The sequence below is a fragment of the Heptranchias perlo genome, chromosome 17, assembly GCF_035084215.1.
Source record: "Heptranchias perlo isolate sHepPer1 chromosome 17, sHepPer1.hap1, whole genome shotgun sequence".
NCBI classification, from domain to species: Eukaryota; Metazoa; Chordata; class Chondrichthyes; order Hexanchiformes; family Hexanchidae; genus Heptranchias; species Heptranchias perlo.
Genome location: NC_090341.1, coordinates 27,127,996 through 27,150,814, shown reverse-complemented (window position 1 = coordinate 27,150,814; position 22,819 = coordinate 27,127,996). Strand labels below are relative to the sequence as shown.

The 22,819-nt window shown below is 40.6% G+C and overlaps 1 protein-coding gene across 24 annotated transcripts in view; it reads right to left on the bottom strand.

The window, feature by feature from the left end:
- Positions 1–22,819, bottom strand: part of slmapa (sarcolemma associated protein a) — a 188,226-nt gene that overhangs the window by 106,746 nt on the left and 58,661 nt on the right. For all 24 annotated transcript variants that reach the window (XM_067998769.1, XM_067998777.1, XM_067998783.1 and 21 more), the window contains exons 3-6: positions 22,272–22,344; positions 14,775–14,811; positions 10,840–10,902; positions 9,706–9,801 (exon numbers count right to left, since the gene is read on the bottom strand). In XM_067998769.1, coding sequence (XP_067854870.1) covers positions 9,706–9,801; positions 10,840–10,902; positions 14,775–14,811; positions 22,272–22,344 — 269 coding nt within the window. The remainder of the gene's footprint in view (positions 1–9,705; positions 9,802–10,839; positions 10,903–14,774; positions 14,812–22,271; positions 22,345–22,819) is intronic.

Genomic DNA, 22,819 nt, shown 5'->3' with positions numbered 1-22,819 from the left:
CCTTCGGTTCTTTTGCCAATCAACTTAAATTTATGTCCTCGGGTTCTTGACCCTTCCGCCAATGGGAACAGTTTCTCTCTACCTATTCTGTTTCGACCCTTCATGATTTTAAATACCTCCATCAAATCGCCTCTCAACCTTCTCTGTTCCAAGGAGAACAACCCCAGCTCCTCCAGTCTATCCATGTAACTAAAATCCCTCATCCCTGAAATCATTCCAGTAAATCTCTTCTGCACCCTCTCTAAGGCCTTCACATCTTCCCTAAAGTGTGGCGTCCAGTACTGGACACAATACTCCAGTTGTGGTCGAACCAGTGTTTTATAAAGGATCATCATGACTTCCTTGCTTTTTTACTGTATGCCTCTATTTATAAAGCCCAGGATCCCGTATGCTTTCTTAACCTGCCCTGCCAACTTCAACAATTTGTGCATATATATCCCCAGATCTCTCTGTTCCTGTACCCCTTTTAGAATTGTGCCCTTTAGTTTATATTGCCTCTCCTTGTTCTTCCAACTGAAATAAATCACCTCGCATTTTTCTGCGTTAAATTTCATCTGCCACGTGTCCGCCCATTCCACCAGCCTGTCCATATCCTCTTGAAGTGTATCACTATCCTCCTCACTGTTCACTACACTTCCAAGTTTTGTGACATCTGCAAATTTGGAAACTGTGCCCTGTATACCCAAGTCCAAGTCATTAACATATATCAAAAAAAGCAGTGGTCCTAGTACCGACCCTGTGGAACACCATTGAACACCTCCCTCCAGTCCGAAAAACAATCGTTCACCACTACTCTCTGCTTCCTGTTAGTTAGCCAATTTTGTATCCATGCTGCTATTGCCCCCTTTATTCCATAGGCTTCAATCTTAATGACAAGCCTATTAAGCGGCATTTTAGCAAATCCCTTTTGAAAGTCCACATCCACCACATTGCCCTCATCTACCCTCTCTGCTACCTCATCAAAAAACTATCAAGTTAGTTAAACACGATTTGCCTTTAACAAATCCGTGCTGGCTTTCCCGAATCAATCCACACTCGTCCAAGTGAATGTTAATTCTGTCCCGGATTATCGTTTCTAAATGTTTCCCCACCACCAAGGTTAAACTGACTGGCCTGTAGTTGCTGGGTTTATCCTTACACCTTTCTTTGAACAAGGGTGTAACATTTGCAATTCTCCAGTCCTCTGGCATCACCCCTGTATCAACAGATGTTTGGAAGATTATGGCCAGTACCTCCGCAATTTCCACCCTTACTTCCCTCAGCAACCTAGGATGCATCCCAACTGGACCAGGTGACTTATCTACTTGAAGTACAGCTAGCCTTTCTAGTACCTCCTGTCAACTCTTAGCCCATCCAGTATCTGAACTACATCTTCCTTTACTGAGAGTCTGGCAGCATCTGCATCTATCTTTACCAAGGAAGAAAAGTACTCATTTAGTACCTTGGCCATGCCCTCTGCCTCCTTGAGTAAATCTCCTTTATGGTCCCGAATCGGCCCCATCCCTCCTCTTACAACCCGTTTACATGCTATAGAAGACTTTTGGATTCCCTTTTATGCTGGCCGCCAGTCTATTCTCATATTCTCTCTTTGCCCCTCTTATTTCCTTTTTCACTTCCCCTCTGAACTTTCTATATTCAGCCTGGTTCTCACTTGAGTTATCAACCTGACATCTGTCATACGCCCCTTTTTTCTTCTTCATCTTACTCTATCTTTTTTGTCATCCAGGGAGCTCTGGCTTTAGTTACCCTACCTTTCTCCCACGTGGGAATGTACCTGGACTGTACCTGAACCTTCTGCTTCTTAAAAGGCCGCCCTTTGCTCAGTTACAGTTTTCCCTGCCAAATTTTTATTCCAATTTACCCGGGCCAGATATGTTCTCATCCCACTGAAACTGACACTCCTCCAATTGAGTATTTTTTAAACTTTAGAGTGGTCCATATCCTTTCCCATAGCTATTCTAAACCTTATGATGCTATGATCACAGTTCCCTAACTGTTCCCCCACTGACACTTGCCTCATTCCCCAGAACTAAGTTCAGCAATGCCTCCTTCCTCGTTGGGCCAGAAATGTACTGGTCAAGAAAGTTCTCCTGAACACACTTCAAAAATGCCTCCCCCCCCAACTTTGCCCCTTATATTATTGCTATCCCAGTCTATATTAGGATAGTTGAAATCCTCCATTATCACAACTCCAAGGCTTTTGCACCTCTCTGTAATTTCCCTGCAAATGTGTTCCTTTTCCTCCTTCCCACTAGTTGGTGGCCTATAGAATACATGCAGTAGTGTAATGGCACCTCTATTGTCTCTTAACTCTAACCAAATAAGTTCTGTCCTTGATCCCTCCAGGACATCCTCTCTGTCCAGCACTGCAACAGTCTCCTTAATCAATACTGCCACCCCCCTTCTTTCTTCCTTTCACTATCTTTCCTGAACACCTTATATCCAGGAATATTTAGTACCCAATCCTGCCCTTTTTTTGAGCCAGGTCTCCGTTATCGCCACAACATCATATTCCAATGTGGCTAACTGCGCCTGCAGCTCTCAAACCTTGTTTTCCACGCTTTGTGCATTTACACACATGCACTGCAAACCTATTTTAGACGTTCTTGTACTCTCTCTTAGTCTCGTCCCATCAACTACTGTATTATTTCTTATTCTAGTGCTATCTCACTCTCTCCCAATCCTTTGTGCACCTTGTTTCTCCTTTCCAGTGCTGCATCCTGGTACCCATCCCCCTGTCAAATTAGTTTAAATCCCCCCCCTCCCCCCCGCCACCACCCCACACCACCAGTGAACCTCCCTGCGAGGACATTCCTCACTCTCATTAGCCCCTTGTTTTCCCACTATTACTGGTATTTTTTTGTGCCCTCTACTGTGAAGACAGATACAAAATATTTGTTTAACACCTATGCCATTTCCTGATTCCCCATTGTAATTTCTCCTGTCTTAGCCTCGAAGTGACTCACATCTACTTTCGCTACTCTCTTCCTTTTTACATACTTGGAGAAGCTCTTACAATCTGTTTTTATATTTCTTGCTTGTTTACTCTCATATTCTATTTTCTCCCTTTTTATCAATTTTTGGATCATCCTTTGCTGTTTTCTACAACTCTCCCAATCCTCAGGCTTACTACTCTTCTTGTCAACTTCTTTTAATCTATTACTATCCTTAACTTCTCTAGTCAGCCACAGATGGATCACTTTGCCCATGGAGTTTTTATTTCTCAATGGAATGTATATTCGTTGAGAATTTTGAAATATTTCTTTAAATGTTTGCCATTGCTTACCTACAGTCATACCTTTTAATCTAATTTTCCAATCTACCTTAGCCAACTCGCCTCTCGTCCCTATGTAATTGGCTTTATTTACGTTTAAGACTCTAGTTTTTGACTTAAGAATGTCACTCTTGAAGTCCATGTGAAATTCAATCATATTATGATCACTCTTCCCCAGAGGATCCTTTACTATGAGATTGTTAATCAACCCTGTCTCATTATACAAGACAAGATCCAAAATAGCCTGTTCCCTGGTTGGTTCCATGACATATTGTTCTAGGAAACTGTCTCAAATGCATTCCATGAATTCGTCCTCCAAGCAACCTTTGCCACTTTGATTTGTCCAGTCTGTATGAAGATTAAAGTCCCCCATGATTATTGCATTACCTTTGTTACAAGCTCCTTTTATTTCTTGATTAATACTCTATCCAACAGTATAACTACTGTTAGAAGGCCTACAAACTACTCCCACCAGTGTTTTCTGCCCCTTGTTATTTCTTATCTCCAACCATACCGATCCTACTTCCTAATTTTCCGAGCCAAGATCCTTTTTCAATACTGTCCTAACGTCATCCTTTATCATCAGGGCTAAAGCCCCTCCTTGTTCATTTTGTCTGTCTTTTTGAAACGTCAAGTACCCTGGAATGTTTAGTTTCCAACTTCGGTTACCTTGCACCCATGTCTCTGTAATAGCAATTAGATAAAACCCTTTTATCTCCGTGCCATTAATTCATCTATCCTGTTACGAATGCTTTGTGTATTCAGATAAAGCGCCTTTAATTTTTTACCATTTTTCCCAGCTTTGACCTTATTCGCTGATGCAGTATTACCGTTAAACACTCTGTCCCTTCCTGTCACAACCTGCTTATCTTTTTCCCTGAATCTCGACACTGCTCTATGGCCTTGACTTTTCTCTTTAGATTTCTAAATTTCCCCACACCTGACCCCTCCCCCTCCCCTTTTATTTTAAAGTCCTATCTACAGCCCTAGTTATTCGATTTGCTAGGACACCGGTCCCAGCGCGGTTTAAGTGGAGCATATCCCAATAGACCAGCTCCCTCTTTCCCCAATACTGGTGTCAGTGCCCCATGAATCGAAACCCCTGTCACCCACACCACTTTTTGAGCTACGCATTTAACTCTCTAATCTGTTGGACCCTTTGCCAATTTGCGCGTGGCTCAGGTAGTAATCCAAAGAACCTTTGAGGTTCTGCTTATTAATTTAGACCCTAGCTCCTCAAACTCCCTCAGAAGAACCTCATTCCTAGTTCTACCTATGTCGTTGGTTCCTACATGGACCATGACAACTGGATCCTCCCCCTCATGCTCCAAGTTCTTTTCCAGCCGCGAGGAGATATCCTTAACCCTGGCACCTGGCAGACAACACAGCCTTCGGGACTCCCGATCGCTGTTGCAGCGTGCTAAGTCTTAATGACTGACATACAACCTCTCCGACACTGAAAGTTAACTTTTACAAATGTGGAGTCTCATTCCTTCAGATGTTAATTGTTGTTGTCATTTTTAATTTTAATTTTTTTAAACTTTTTTTTTCCGATCTCTTATCTCAGTCTCTTAATTCAATATTTCTTACCCCCTTTATTTTGCTTTCTGTACCTGATCTGACATTGAATTAACTATTCTAACTTGCACTTCCTGGTCTTGATTCTTCGCTGCTCATCAGATGCTTTAATCTGATCGGTTATGGGGATATACAGTTGCTTGCCTTGTTCACACAGGTCCCAGCCACGCTATAGAGGGTGCCATTTTGGATTCAGCACCCCATGAGAAGAACTTGTCGGGAAATAATGAAAGAAAATTTATGGGCAAGTGCCAGTCTAACAAGCAGCGGACACCGTTTGTTGGCCGCTCAGGGGAAAATCTGGGCCATTGTCTCAAGACACTTCACTGGGGCATAAGGGAAAAATGAACGCCGAGCCAAAGGAGATTTTAGGAGGGCTGAACAAAAGTTTAGTCAAAGAGGTGGGGTTTTAAGGAGGTGGAGAGGCAGAGAGGTTTAGAGAGGGAATTCCTGATCCTGGGGCCTATGCAGCTGAAGGCACTGCTGCCAATGGTGGGGTGATGCGAGTGGGATTGTACAAGAGGTCAGAGCCAGAAGAAACGAGAACTCAGCGGGGAGGGACTTGTAGGGCTGGAGGAGGTTACAGAGATAGGGAGCTGTGAGGCCATAAAGGAATATTTAAATACAAATAAGGAAATTTTAAATTTGAGGTTTTGGGGAGACTAGGAGGCAATGTAGGTCAGCAAGCATAAAGATGATAGGCGTGTGCTACTTGGTGCACATAAGATAGGGGCGGAAGAGTTTTCAATGAGGTGAAGTTTACGGAAGATGGAAGATGGAAGGCTGGCCAGGAGAGCATTGGAATTGTTGAGTTTGGAGGTGACAAAGTTGTGGGTAAGGGTTTCAGCGGCAAATAGTCTGAGACGGAGGCAGACTTGGGCAATGTTACAGAGGTGGAAGTAAGCAATCTTTGTGATGGAAAGGATATATGAACAGTCTGGTTTCACTGGAAACAGTGGTTGGGGAGAAGGAATGGAACCTTTGGCAAGGGTGTAGCGTTTGTAGCGGGGGCTGAAGATGATGGCTTTGGCTATACCAATATTTAGCTGGAGGAAATTGCAGTTTAGCCGAAACTGCATGTCGGACAGCACAAAGGCGGTGGAGGGGTTGAAAGAGGTAGAGCTGGGTGTCGTCAGCATTCAGATGGAAGCTAACCCCATATCTGCAGACGATGTTGCCAAGGGGGTAAGTAGATAAGGAAGAGGCTAAGGGCAGATTCTTGGGGGACGTCAGAGGTAACGGTCCAGGGGTGGGAAGAGTAGAAATTGCTGAAGATTTCTCTGGCTATGATTGAATAGGTAAGAGTCAAACCAAGTGTGATGCCTGATATCACTTGATGTGGTTCAGTCAGATCTGGTGATGGATGGCTACACCAATTGTGAACCAGATATGCATGAGTCTGCACCCGTTGGACTTGAGGGAACAAAGAAAGGGGCCATATCATGGGGAACGACAGGGATGCGCAACAGTAAAATCATTTTCAAAAACACACAGATTAAGATATTGTTGTGTGCAAAGGTACAATTTCTCTTTTCCACTCTGAGAAAAATAGATTGTTGGGAAACATGCCCAAAAGCTACCACAGGTATGTGTCATATTTAGTGTTCTTCTGTATTAGTTTCTGTTACACACACACACACACACACACACACACACACACACTTGTATATAAAAAAATCAATATGAAGTTTATCTGAATAAAGCCTTTGAAATTTGCTCTCTAACTTTTTTTGAAAATTTTTTAACAAATAACCAAACAGATACTATGAGAGGCTGAAGACAACATCCCAGACTCTTCCATCACCATCCCTGGGTATGTCCTGTCCCACCGGCAGGACAGACCCACCAGAGGTGGCAGTACAGTGATATACAGTCAGGAGGGAGTGGCCCTGGGAGTCCTCAACATTGACTCTGGACCCCATGAAATCTCATGGCATCAGGTCAAACATGGGCAAGGAAACCTCCTGCTGATTACCACCTCCCACCCTCCCTCAGCTGATGAATCAGTCCTCCTCCATGTTGAACACCACTTGGAGGAAGCAAGGGCACAGAACGTACTCTGGGTGGGGGACTTCAACGTCCATCACCAAGAGTGGCTCGGTAGCACCACTACTGACCGAGCTGGCCAAGTCCTGAAGGACATACCTGCTAGACTGGGCCTGCGGCAGGTGGTGAGCGAACCAACACGAGGGAAAAACTTACTTGACCTCGTCCTCACCAATCTACCTGTCGCAGATACAGCTGTCCATGACAGTATTGGTAGGAGACACCATCCAACGTGTTGTGTGGCACTACCGCTGTGCTAAATGGGATTCAGAACAGATCTAGCAGCTCAAAACTGGGCATCCATGAGGCGCTGTGGGCCATCAGCAGCAGCAGAATGTTATTCCAGCACAATCTGTAACCTCATGACCTGGCATATTCCTCACTCTAACATTACCAACAAGCCAGGGGATCAACCCTGGTTCAATGAGGAGTGTAGAAGAACATGCCAGGAGCAGCACCAGGCGTACCTAAAAATGAGGTGCCAATCTGGTGAAGCTACAACTCAGGACTACATGCATGCTAAACAGCGGAAGCAACATGCTATAGACAGAGCTAAACGATTCCACAACCAACGGATCAGATCAAAGCTCTGCAGTCCTGCCACATCTAGTCATGAATGGTGGTGGACAATTAAACAACTAACGGGAGGAGGAGGCTCTGTAAACATCCCCATCCTCAACGATGGCAGAGTCCAGCACGTGAGTGCAAAAGACAAGGCTGAAGCGTTTGCAACCATCTTCAGCCAGAAGTGCCAAGTGGATGATCCATCTCGGCCGCCTCCCGATATCCCCACAATCACAGAAGCCAGTCTTCAGCCAATTCGATTCACTCCACGTGATATCAAGAAATGGCTGAGTGCACTGGATACAGCAAAGGCTATGGGCCCCGACAACATCCCAGCTGTAGTGCTGAAAACCTGTGCTCCAGAACTAGCCGCATATCTAGCCAAGTTGTTCCCTTACAGCTACAACACTGGCATCTACCCGACAATGTGGAAAACTGCCCAGGTATGTCCTGTCCACAAAAAGCAGGACAAATCCAATCCGGCCAATTACCGCCCCATCAGTCTACTCTCAATCATCAGCAAAGTGATGGAAGGTGTCGTCGACAGTGCTATCAAGTGGCACTTACTCACCAATAACCTGCTCACCGATGCTCAGTTTGGGTTCCGCCAGGACCACTCGGCTCCTGACCTCATTACAGCCTTGGTCCAAACATGGACAAAAGAGCTGAATTCCAGAGGTGAGGTGAGAGTGATTGCCCTTGACATCAAGGCAGCATTTGACCGACTGTGCCACCAAGGAGCCCTAGTAAAATTGAAGTCAATGGGTATCAGGGGGAAAACTCTCCAGTGGCTGGAGTCATACCTAGCACAAAGGAAGATGGTAGTGGTTGTTGGAGGCCAATCATCTCAGCCCCAGGACATTGCTGCAGGAGTTTCTCAAGGCAGTGTACTAGGCCCAACCATCTTCAGCTGCTTCATCAATGACCTTCCCTTCATCATAAGGTCAGAAATGGGGATGTTGCTGATGATTGCACAGCATTCAGTTCCAGTCGCAACCCCTCAAATAATGAAGCAGTCCGAGCCTGCATGCAGCAAGACCTGGACAACATCCAGGCTTGGGCTCATAAGTGGCAAGTAACATTCATGCCAGACAAGTGCCAGGCAATGACCATCTCCAACAAGAGAGAGTCTAACCACCTCCCCTTGACATTCAACGGCATTACCATCGTCAAATCCCCCACCATCAACATCCTGGGGGTCACCATTGACCAGAAACTTAACTGGACCAGCCATATAAATACAGTGGCTACAAGAGCAGGTCAGAGGCTGGGTATTCTGCGGCGAGTGACTCACCTCCTGACTCCCCAAAGCCTTTCCACCATCTACAAGGTACAAGTCAGGAATGTGATGGAATACTCTCCACTTGCCTGGATGAGTGCAGCTCCAACAACACTCAAGAAGCTCAACACCATCCAGGACAAAGCAGCCCGCTTGATTGGCACCCCATCCACTACCCTAAACATTCACTCCCTTCACCACAGGCGCACAGTAGCTGCAGTGTGTACCATCCACAGGATGCACTGCAGCAACTCGCCAAGGCTTCTTCGACAGCACCTCCCAAACCCACGACCTCTACCACCTAGAAGGACAAGAGCAGCAGGTACATGGGAACAACACCACCTGCACGTTTCCCTCCAAGTCACACACAATCCCGACTTGGAAATATATCACCGTTCCTTCATCGTTGCTGGGTCAAAATCCTGGAACTCCCTTCCTAACAGCACTGTGGGAGAACCTTCACCACACGGACTGCAGCGGTTCAAGAAGGCGGTTCACCACCACCTTCTCGAGGGCAAATAGGGATGGGCAATAAATGCCAGCCTCGCCAGCGACGCCCACATCCCATGAACCAATAAAAAAACAAGACAATCCTTTCTCAGTTCAACTGAAAATGTTCCTGAAGCATACTGGAAAGTAGTGCATACTGCACATGCTCAGACTGCAAGTTTTGCCTTCAGCTGACAGAATCACAACTTTGAGCAAAGAAATTGAAGCTTTTGAGAGAGGCTGAGGACTTCAAATAACACATGGAAATGTGCCAGAATAGTCAGAAGTTTAAAAACTCAAGATACTGCAAAGGTCTTTGTAGTGAACTGAATCTCAACTCTCTTCACCCCATCAATCAAAACAAAAATTCCTCAATGGTTGAATGACAAACTTCATTCTTTTCTCCTCAAAATGCATTGATTGAACTATATCCTAACGAGGAGCATTTAGGAAGTGTATTACAGCTTGAAAGTACCTGCCAGCTACTGTCTGAAGCCTCTTGGGTGTTGGTTAGTAATCGCTGAAGGGTGGCCAACTTCTGTTCCAACATCTGTTCTCGATGTAAGGCCTCCTAACATTTGGAAAATCAGTAACATATTAATGTAGCGGTTTATCAGACAATATTAAATCAAAAGTTGTTTATTAAAAGTAATCTGAACCACAAAGTGAGATTCGCATTCAATTTGATCCATGTCATATTGGGATGAGGGGGTTGGGAGAGAGAGAGAAAGAGAGAGAGAGAGAGAGAGAGAGAGAGAGAGAGAGAGATTTTTTTTCTGGTCTGTTCATTCCCCCTCAAGGATACTGAAACCTCCCATGATTACCGTATTTTCGACAGTCGGAACATCTCACAAGCTGTTCATAACTTTGAGCTGGTGATTTATAAGAAATGCCAAAAATTACTTTTAATCTCATTACTAATTCCTATCTTAACAGCTTTTATTCCATTTAATTTCTTCTGCTACTATTTCCAGCCTTTCGATAGCTCGCTTATCATCCCATATGAATACCATTCTCCTGCCTAGTTTAATAGCTCTAGATTTGCAAAGCATTGTATATCTAATTAGTTCTATCTTGTGCTCTCAGTCTGCTCACAACCATGTCCTTATGTTGACAATGTCGACAGTTTCATGAACTTTGTATATTTTCTTTTTGTAACTGTATATAAGTATTCATGATTACCGAGATAGCTTATCCCTTTTTAAGCTTTTTGTTACACTGTATTTGCATTCCCTAGTCCTGCTTATTGGTCAATAATCATTATTTGCTTGTCTACATTTACCAAAGTATCAGTTCATCTTCCCTCTTCACCCCCCTCATTTACTTTATGTGAATCTAAAATTCCAATTTTTGTTATGCGCCATTAGGCCTTTCCATTCTCCTTCAAGTGCTTCCTTCAAGTGTTAATAGGTAGGATATAGTTTATAAAATGTTCCATTAGCTGCACAATTAAATATACAAGAAACTCTGCAGTAAAAATTCATAAATATAATACGTGAACAAATTGATGACAAATGGTTTATTTAGTTAACAGGAAAAGACTATACAATTAAATAAACTGTATTGCTATAACAGTAAATAGCTAGCAGCAGCCACTGGTGGGTTTTACCTGTAAATACTGAGAGAGCTGGAATAGTTCCTGAGAGTACATACTGGGAGAATTAGCAGCTACCTGGGGAAGTGAAGGAGACATTTGTTCAATATAATAATTTTAAAGCAGTATGATACAGCTAAGATACTGAAGCAGTAAAGATTTTCAGAACTGACATCCATTTTTAAAAAAAAAATATAGTATTACATAGAATCTACAACACAGAAACAGGCTATTTGGCCCAATTGATCGATGCCAGCTTTTAGGCTCTACACGAGCCTCCTCCCACCCCTCTTCATCTAACCCTATCAGCATATCCTTCTATTCTTTTCTCCCTCATGTGCTTATCTAGCTTCCCCTTGAATCAGATATGCTATTTGCCTCAATAACTCCTTGTGGTAGCGTGATCAGGATTGGGGGACAAATGAGGAGCCAATTAGTGATAATATGAAAATAACCACTTTCTTGGGACAGATCTTGAAGCACTTCTTTTAATGCTTTTAAGCAGTGATGGCAAACGTATATTTAAGATTCCAAATCAAAAGCTTGTATGTAATCAGATTCCATTTCTCAGAAGGAATAAAATGATTAAAATACAAAAGAAACAAATTTGTTTTTTTGCTTTCGCCCCGCCCCCAACCCCACTGTACAAATAAAGAGATCACGTGGATTAACTGGAATATCTTCAAAAGAAATAGTTTATTTGTACTTATCGAAACATATATGAACCACCACTCTCCTGATGGTTCAGTAAGTAAAAGTACCATGTGATATGGCACTGAGCTAAACCAACCACAAATGCCCAAATTCAATCTTTGCCGTGAGCTAATCGCAGCCAGGGTAGAAGTAGGGGGTCTCAATGATTATCTCAGTCGGAATGGTCGAAAAATTAAGTCAGCAGTTGTTTCCGCTTCAATTCACTGAAAATACGTATGCATGGGCAAAGCTCTGACAGACCCCACAATTTAACAGCTCACCAATACTTAACCAGGCTCATATGAAAAAAGGCCATTTGGGAGATACCAACACCTATGAAACAGTACTTCAAAGAAAGTCCACATATAGGATGGGGAAAAGTTTGGGTGAAGTGAAAGCGAGTGGAAAGGAAAAATACACACAAACCTAGTTCTGGCAGAAGAAGGATTGCAGGTTATAGGGATAAATTTAGGCAAATGAAATAGTTTTGGAGCACTTGTATTTTAGTCAGTAAGTGACAAGAATATTTGGAGGTAGCTTGTTTGAATTAACTTTTTGGAAATTGTACCTGCTTTAAAGCTGTAGTTTAGGTTAAGTGACTGCTGCATTTTAATTTTCACATAATATTAGAGGAAATGGGCTTGATTAGTCAAAGGCTATATCCCATTCCGTGAGGATGTTCCACATGTATCTCAGAGCAGCTCCATTCACTAGCGCAGATATCGCCCTTCTTTCTGGACTGGGTGGCAATCTGAGTGAAGTTATCATTACTGGTATTAACAGTTCTTTGGAAAGTTCCTTGGTTATTGATCATATTTCCTTTAAATATACAACAATTATTTATGGCTTTGTTTTTCTTATGCCAGGTTTGTGTGTATTTTTCCTTTCCACTCGCTTTCACTTCACCCCAACTTTTCCCCATCCTATACGTGGACTTTCTTTGAAGTACTGTTTCATAGGTGTTGGTATCTCCCAAATGGCCTTTTTTCATATGAGCCTGGTTAAGTATTGGTGAGCTGTTAAACTGTGGGTTCTGTCAGAGCTTTGCCCATGCATATGTATTTTCAGTGAATTGAAGTGGAAACTGCTGACTTAATTTTTCAACCATTCCTACTGAGATAATCATGCAACTTGTTTAATGTCGCATCTGTCATCTGGATCCACCTATGCAGGTGAATGAATAGTGCCATGGAATTTGTACAAAGAGAGAGTTCTTCTGATATCCTGGACTATATTCTTCCCTCAACCATCACCACCAAAACAGATTAAATGGTCATTTTTCTCATTGCTGTTTGTGGGACATCACTGTGTGCAAATTAGCTACCACATTTGCCTTCAAAACAACAGTGATTACACTACAAAAGTAATTTATTGACTGTGAAGCACTTTGGGGCATCCTGAGAACATGAAGAGCGTTATATCTTTCTTTAAAGGAACTTAGTGAATTAGCACCAACTCTAATGGAAGTCCATGCCAAGCATAATTCATTCCAAGAGAAAAAATTTAATTGCTAAATTGGCAGAAGGTTTAGTTAGGTACTGAAATAAATTTCACACCATAAGTGCTGTTTTTAACTTTATGCCAATTATTGGAATATAACCTATAAAAGAATAAATGTCTTAACAATCTGTGATAGTATTAGTCTGAGCATCATGGGATGCAGAGGAGGCCTTAAACTGCAAGAACTCCAGTTTACCTTGCAGCTAGTTGTTCGTGATGAATATAATCTTCAGTTTGCCTGGTTCTGCTTCTGTAGCTGCCATAATGGGGGAAGATTTCCTCTATTGGCAGCAAAATTGTAAACATACTCTTCATAGAAACATTTACACTTTTGCTGCAGACAACGATCAGATGAAATCTTCCCTTCAGTTAAAGGCAGGCCACAATACAAGGCACCGCTTCTTAAAAGAAACACAGTGCACTGCAACAATAGTGCTCCAATATGTAACAGAAATATTTATTATGCAAAATAAATTAGTGTCACACGGAAGTACTCACCAATTCTGACAGACTTTCTCAAGACTTCCTCTTGCACATGACGGCTGGAAGCTGTTGGGTGATCAGTTCTATTGTTCGGAAGGGAGCCAAGAGAAAATCGTCTCTAAGCTGAGGCAAGTACTTCCATGTGACAAACTTTTTATAAAATTATATTATGTTAAATGATACCTGAATATTTAAAATAAGGGGAGACAATCCTCCAGACTATTATGAAGGAAAAAAAACCACTGCAGACTGCTAATTTTTCATACAAACCAAGTATTTGATCAAAGAATGTAGGTCTCAATTAACCCATTTTAGAGTGTCGGATAATGTGGTGTCCCAATTTCATTGCAGAGGACAAAAATGGCTTGAGTTTTGATGACAAGACATATGCACACTTATGATTAATTTATTGCTAATAGATTGGTTCTGCAATTTCCTGCATTTGACGTTAACTTATTAACCAAAACATGGGTGATTTGTCAGTAAACATCAAAGCAACTGATCACCTCTTCATTCACAGGCATCGATTTTAGTATCTCTTATTAAAAAAATATTGTAAATAGAGATCATTAACTTTGACTTCGGGTGACTACGCTGACAACCATTTGATGACAAATATAACTATCAATGTGTAGATCCTGGAGTGGTAATATTTTTAACTGGTATAAATTAGAGATCTCTGTTAATAAGCAATGAGGAGAGTATGTTTGAATGGAGTCCCAATTCATTCAACAGATTTGCATTTACGTTCAACCTAATAAAGTCATTGTTGTGTGAAGATTTCAAATATTTCATATTGTCAAGTTCTACATGACATTACTTTAGCACCTGACATGTGAGATTAGAAGTTTGTTCAAAGCTGCTCTAAGCAGAGAGTATCTCTGAAAACAACACAAGATTGCAGTAGCAGTCCCTGAAAAAAAAACATTTTCTGTCATTTAATTGCAAAATTGCTCACGGGGAGTGTTTTTATTCGGGCATCTACATTCTAACTGTAATGAAATCATTTTCTGTCTGGCAAACTGAAAGCAATGATAAGAGTTCAATATGCTGAATTATTAGACCAATATCTAACTATTCTTAGATGGGACTGCTTTATTACAACTGGTACAGTACACATTTATGGACACAGCACTTTTAAATCCATGGTTAAGACTTAATACCATACATTACTATTTACATTTTTATGCTCTGGGTTTTTAACATATATTTCAATGAATCAGCTGCAGCCATTTCTTTAATATGGGAAAAAAAATTATAAATGAGCCTCTCACCTTTTCAACAGGAAGTGGTAGAGGAGCCTGGATGACACTGAAAGACAAGAGATACCATGTAAGATAAAATTGCAAAAATTACCTTCTGCCAAACTCACTGACTTTTTTTCTTCTCTCTATGCAGGTGGAGGTTTTAGAATGAATACACCTAGAAACAAGAGTTGAAGTAAAATAAATCATCATTGAGCAACTCTTGTGAAAATGTAACTTTACTGGAAGTCTGTAAATGCACTTTACATGTGATGGCCTGTTCTTGGTGAAGTTGTCTTCAGCAACTGCAAAATCATCAACTAATGAGTTGCGTGTGTCATTCTCTGCCATTGAACAGAGGAAGTGTAATGGAAAAGGGCCAGAATTTATTTTCTGAAAAGCATGATGCTGATAAATATTGCCAGACCATTTAATAAATCACACTATCTGCCTGATCGCCTTACTGAAATGCCTTCTTTCTACTGTTGCAATTGCTACTCCTCCTTTCCCAATTTCACTGTCCTTTCTTAAGATCTTAGAGTTTGGAATATTTAACTCCGAATCATGCCCAGCTTGTAGCCGGGTCTCTGTGATGACCGCATTATACCCTTTAACCTGAATTTGTGCCGCCAACTCACCTGTTTTATTTCTTATGCTACATGTATTTGTGTACAGCTTACTTATTTGGGTAACCACCGCCACCCTGTCCATTTGTCCTCCAGCTCTTTTTCCTCACACTTGGATTTATAATGTGCATTTTCTCATCCACCCCCAAGCTAGTTTAGATCTTTTCCCACTGCCTTATTTACCCGTACTACAAAGACATGGATGCCTCTCTGGTTCAGGTGAAGGCCGTCCCTGGCCCCAAAAGTTGTCCCACTGCCACAGGAATCTAAAACTATCCCCTCTACACTGTCCTTCCAGCCACGCATTGACAATCTAGTTCTTTCTCTGCGTCCGGTCAAGAGCAGAGCACTGGGAGCAATCTAGAGATACTACCCAAGATGTTTTGCTCCTTAACCTAAAATCCTTGAAATCCCATTGTGGAACCTCGAACCTACTCCTATGTAAGTTATATGAACTACAATCTCTGGCACCTGGGAAGGAATATGCCATTCAGAATGCGATCATATTTAGATAAGAAGCTATCTAGTCCCCTGACAATAGAATCCCCCACAATCACCAATGCCTATCTTACTACCTATACTGTTTCTCCCTTGGGTAAATTTATTCCTCAGTGCCTTGCTGTCTCTCCTGGTTACCCTCCCCTTTGTCACCCTTTTGTCCAAATCACTGGTACCTAAACAGGTATACCTATAAGACAATTCCAGCTCTGCAGATGATCCTCCTCCTACCATCACCTGTTGCTTCCTACCCCATCTGCAGATATTCATCCAGTCTCCCGTACCAATTTCATTACTTCCAACAACATGCAGGGTGACCGCCCTCTCGAACGCCTGCTCCAGAAAACATTCTCCCTCCTGAATGTTGTGGAGCATGTCTAGTTTACTTTCAAGCTGTGACTCTGTCCTAGCAGATTAACAAAGAAGACAAACAACATATATACTTTCCCCCTTAGATAGCCCAACTTATTTTGTTTTTTTTAAAAATTGGACAGGGAATGTTGAAGTTGTCATCACTAATTAAAGGCTCGCTTTTAGTTTTATTTATGGAATGAAGCATTCAAAGCAATAAGATCACAAAATAGTAACTTGAAGTAGCACTAACAAAGTCACGCTCAATGCTTATACTCAGAAATGTCTGCATTTGAAAATTAAATTAAATCTGAAGGAACCATAAATGTTGATGCTAAGAACATGTGCAGCAAATGCAGAGTAACAATCTGGACATGTGCACTTCGTAAATGTCACATTAAGTGGTTAACAAGCAGATTTACTGGCTCACTTTCTGGTTTTCCTCGGGAGAGAGTTGTTTAAAAGTAACATTTTCTACGTATGGTGCACAAAGTTTTCATTTCAAACATGCTTTAAATATCGTATGGAATATTTCAGTCCAAAGTTTAACTCCAAGAAAACAATAGTTAAAAACAGTAAATCATTTTTCTGTAACTGGCTATTTCTCACTTGTCACTTCAAGCCATTAGAATTGTTCAATAATCTAGATTTAGGCTTCCCTCTTCAAAGTCTTTTTTAAACAAATAACTGACAAGTTACATTAAGTTTTAAAATACTTTTATCTGACAAAAATTGTAAATATGCACAATGAAAATCAGCGAGTACAAACTCAAAATCTTAAATGAATTGCCATATCTGGTTGGGCAAAAAAGATTAACTTAGTCGTGCATATACAGGAGTCAGAACCATAATTAGCCACAATAAGTTAAACAAAAGCCAAGACAAAAGTACAGAGCAGATGTGGAGATAGGAATTTTTTTAAAAGTTATATTATAGTGCCATAATACATGTCCAACCAATGTTGAACAGCAATCAAAAAGGCCGATGGAATATTGAACCACATAGCCAAAACAGTTTGAATACAAGTCTGATCAGTAGCTACAGCATTGATTTGCAGCTGGCAGCACTTCATTTACACTGTCCCAACTGCAAATCCCATTCTCGCATTGTGGAGACAATTCTTCCTACGCACGTTTGCACATGTGCACAGGGCTCTGCTCACAGCCAGTTTTGTGAACGTGAGCGGCGGTGTCCAAACTCTCCAATCACGACAAATTAAAGCGCAGCTTAATTATACATGTCCAGGTGGCGTAAATGTCTATTATCTCCCTCCACCCACCATGTGCTTTTTAAACTAGGCTGGATACCACACTTGATTTATGTTCCACAAGGAGTCAAGCCCACTACAATCTTCTCCAGTAAGGTCTCTTACCACTCTTCTCTGGAGTCAGGTCAGGACCAGCTCTAGATTCAAGACATGATTTTGCATTGATATAAAGCAGTTTTTGCTTCACAAAAATGCAAAACTGGCAGTAGAATCACATCTTTATTGCTGGTGGTAGAACAGCTAATATTATGTTACTATGAAATCTATATCTTTCATTACAGGTGCATTAACGTACTAACTGCCTGTCATGGAAACAATTTTTGTGCACGCTGCAGCTGCACAAAATATTCAAATGGAGCCACGGTCACACACCTGCTAATAGCTGGCTAAACAGCAATGCTGGCAAAGGTCAGAAAGCAGGTTCCCCGGCCCATACTTAGTGATAGAATGTTGTACAGCATGGAGACATATAAAACATAGAAAATAGGAGCAGGAGTCGGCCATTCGAGCCTGCTCTGCCATTCAGTATGATCATGGCTGATCCTCTATCTCAATATCATATTCCCGCTCTCTCCCCCAGGAAAAGGATAGTAACTAGCAAAATAGATGTGAACAAAAAACAAAGTTAAATTATATATTATGGATTTAATCTGCCATGCAAATTCTTCAGCAGCTGCTTTGCAAATAGGATATCATCTTGGAAGGTAGAGTAAACAAAATAAATGGCATAAACTCTGATTTTAATGACCAGTATGCCATAATCAATCTCAGCGAGACATCTTCATAGTGGTATGACAGAATGTTTTGAATCTTCTACAATCAAAACATTTTAAAATGTGGCATAGTGCATTATTACATTATTCTTTTACCCCAAGACTTGAGTTTGAATTTGGCCCAGACCGGTGGGATGAAAGCATCCTTCTAAATAATGGCTGTTACAGTCCTTCATATTTGAGCAATCTCAAAGCAGTTCTTAGTGGGAATGGCACAGAACAGAAAAGTCCCTAATTTTGCACTAATTGGCAATTTCAGAAAAGCCACAAAGATGATCAGTGTGTGAAAGTGAAACATTACATTTACGCAGGAGGGGTTCTCTTCTGAATTAGGCTAAGGGGAATTGACGGGGCAGAGTAAAGATGACTTTAGTCTACACCTCACATATGCCACAGCTACTCAATAGTAGCACCAGGGGACCTGAAATAGCAAAATCTTCAATTTCCCACTGCAAACATCCTATACAGTATATGAAAAAAAAAAGCTGAATCTAGCATTGATTGAAACAGAACTTAAAACATTGTGAAGTTAATCCTCAAAATACATTTGTGTAAATTATATGCACATTATTGTTACATCTAACTTAAGAGCCACTATTTGATGTTTGGCAGTGTAGAATGTTGATATTAGTGGTCGAAGTCATCTGTTAAAAGGTTTCACAGTATTCTAGTAATCACTCCCAAACTTGTCATCAAAACAACATTGAGATATAAATCACCATGAAGATTCCCAACATGAGAATTAGTATAACCATTCCTGTAGGGTTTCCACTGCAACATGAACTAGATTTACACACATTTTAGAGTCAAACTACAAAAACAAACAAATAAACCTAATCAAATCTCAGAGATTAGAAAATTGGTGACAATCATCCTTCATAATGCTAGACTGTCAGGAAGGAATGTCTCCCTCTTGATACAGAAGCAGTTAATTATAGCATAATAAAATCAGCATTGAAGTCAACTTAAAAAACAGGCATGATTGAAAGTTTCCTGAACCAGCCAAACAAATAAATGAAAAACTAGCTTTCCAAATTGGAAACAAAAATTATTGGTACTAGTCATCTGACAGTCATGAAGCAGCAACCTGTCAATTAAAAAGAATACTAATGAAGCTACAAAACATTTTTTAGGGGAAGATTTTCAATTTCTACTGTTCAACTTGTTAATACTTTTCCATCTTGAACTCAAACTTTAAACATATTCACACAAATGAACCTGCAGTACAGTGCAGATATTACACTGTAGTTCACTTAAAAACCAGAAGCACACTCGCTTCAACTAAAATGTAAAACTGTATCAGAGTAAAATACATTGTATACAACAGCTGAAATCCATCAATGTGGCATTGCAGTCATACTGCTGAAGCTTTGAATAAAAGATTGGCACATATAAGGAACAAAACTGATTAAGAGCAACGTAAACAAGTTCAGACTATTCCCATGCAAAGCATGTAATGCATATGTAAAAGCAAGGAATCTTACAACACCAGGTTATAGTCCAACAGTTTTATTTGAAAATCACAAACTTTCGGAGATTATCTCCTTCGTCAGGTGAGTCACTCCTTCGTCACTCACCTGACGAAGGAGATAATCTCCGAAAGCTTGTGATTTTCAAATAAAACTGTTGGACTATAACCTGGTGTTGTAAGATTCCTTACATTTGTCCACCCCAGTCCATCACCGGCATCTCCACATTATGTAAAAGCAAGAATGCTTAGCAGGTAACTATAGAATGCCATTCTTGTTCCATGAATGACGAAGCTAGTACAGCTTAGGAGTGACAAAGTCTCAACTAAGTTATGACTGTCTTCCCATTAGAAGAAACGCAGGATTCCATCTATTATTAAAATCAAATAGCTTTGAATTTCAATAGAACTTATTGTAGGTGAAGCAGTTACTTCAATATTGTTCACAAAGACACACAGGATGGTTTTCACCATTATACACAGGTGCTCGGCCAACTTCCAAATTTCAATAACTGCGATTTTCATAGAGATTCGAGTGGTGGCAAATAACAAGTAAAAAAAAGGCAACTTTAAAAGTTTCATAAACATAACTTTCAACTTCATGGATTGAAAAAGTAGCACGAAATATTGCACAATACTGACTGAACTGGTTTTTTTAAAAAGCACTGGCATTTGGTAAATACCATCTGGTCATTATGCTGAATGACTACAATTCAAACTCAGGTCTCCCCATGGAGTGCCCAGCACATCAGTGCAGAACGGGCACTGCCTCCTGCAGAGTTAAAATAACATTATGTGCTGCACTGAAATAGTGTATCCCAAGCCAATTTTTGATGAATGTATAATCTAGTTCAAGTTCAAAACTGCATGTACTGCAATAAAATAATTATAAACAAAACACCATTCCTCACATCATAATTGAAAGACATGACAAATGCCTTTCGAAAATGGTAGCTCTACTTGAAGGAGTCAGCATTTTAACCCATTAATTTCCCTGGTAACTTTTTTTAAAACTCAGCCAAGTAGCCATTCTATAAGTACGGGCATTGGTGATATGTCTTGGTAATCTTATCCTCACCTGCAAACTTTCCAGCAAGAGTCACTGGACAGCAATATCAGGAAATCTGGCTATTTTTTTTCCTTCTTTAAACCAGAGAGATTTGTAGAATTTTAAAAGCAGATAACTAGGCAGGGGCTGCATACATAGTCAGGAGTGGAGTGGAATGGGCAGAAACTTGAGCAAAGACAGTTTTTAAATAGTTGATCTTGGGAACGAGGCCATGGGCAGCAGGGTGGGCAGTACATTTTGACAGTGCAAGCCTTTGCAGACAGAAAGATGAACTAGGAAGGGATTTTGGCATGAGCAGATAAAGTGAAAGTTAGCTCATTACATAGTTTTATAGCTGATGTGGTGTGCTCATGTAGTAGGTAGAGGCGAGTTCTGTAGAGTACGTGGGAGATCAAAATGGTGGATGGGCGTAGGGAACTTGACTCACAGTGCTATCTAATGACCTGAGGTCTCAAACTTTATGGCAGACAAAATGTTTACATATGGTTTTTCCATTATAAATGTTGACATAAAAGTGTCAATTCAAATTGTGATGGAAGGAATAAGGGTAATTTAGACGAGAAGTGCATGTCATATACAAGATTTAATAATTATATATATTTCAAAATTAGTCCTGCTGATTTCAACCCAGTAATATAGGATAGATATAGAGATCGATAACTATTTATTCATTGGTTTAAATTAGCTAATCTAGATCAGAATTAAATTTCAAGTCCTGGCAATTTGCTGACCATCTGATATCTAATTTGGTCCCATCTAATTGGACAAAGGTTTCCTCGTTTTTATGTTTATAAAAGTAATCATTGAAAACACAGCATTAAATTATGAGGATGTTACAATAAGATCATCTGATGAATATTGATACTGATAATCCATTAACTTTAAATATGTGTGCATTACACCAATAACACCTTCCTCAAAAAACTTCCAGGGGAAAAAAGGCAATTTTTACTTTTCCCCCTTAGTACAAAAGTACACTATTTCTAGAGTTTACAAGTTGCAACTTGCAGAAAATTGCTTCAAATACAGTTCTCTCTGAAAAAGGCCAAGCTATATAAAGTGAAATAACTTATGGTGCTTCAGTACCCAGTGGCAAATCAAATTTTGAATTAAAATTTGAGTCAATACTACTATATTAGCACTAGGCAAAACAAGCATTGCTTTGGGAAAAACAAAATGCAAAAATGTTGCAGATGCTTGAAAGTGGAAATAAAAACAGAAAATGTTGGATCAGGTCAGGCAGTATCTGAATAGAGGAAGGTAAAGTCGTAACAGTTTAAAGCAATAGGTGCAAACTCCCATTTCTCCATTATCAGCTTGCTGTTCTTTGCACACCAGCTTCACTGATTCTGTTATCAATTGTTAAAATTAAAGCACACAGCACTTATACAGAAGCAGAGTTTTAAAAAACATCGACTAAAATTTGTCTTTTCTCTCTCTCTCATACACATCCTTAGCTTGTTGGATATACTTACTCAGATCGTCGCCGGCTTTCCATACCATCTGGCATAAACAGCTTGACTGTAGATACTATGCACCCATGAGTAACTAGAAGAAAAAAAATTAAAAATCAATACAGTATATAGAACTGAATACTAAAACCTAAATGTGAAACCTAATAGCCATACAGGAATTCTTCGATATTCCAGCTTCTTAAAATTGGCAGAAGCTGGTGTCACTTTTTCTAATGCACAGGCATTTAATATCTGCAGAACTTTGAAATTAAGTAACACTTATTTCCTCTTTGCTGTATTGCATTAGCTGCAGAGAATTGTCATTTTTCTTCCTTCCTGTCACTACTGCAAAGCAGTTACTTCTTGAACTGGGGGTGGGGAGGAAGGAGTGAGAGGAGGACAATAAAAAATGTCCCAAGCACTTAACGGAAGGAAAGGACTGGATGCTGAACCCTGGTGGGCAAGTTAGGAGAGGAGACTGAAAGCTTAATTGAAAAGATGGGTTTTAAGAAGAATTTTCTAGATGGAAAGAGAAGAATCAGGGGAGTTTAGGAAAGGAGGAATTCACA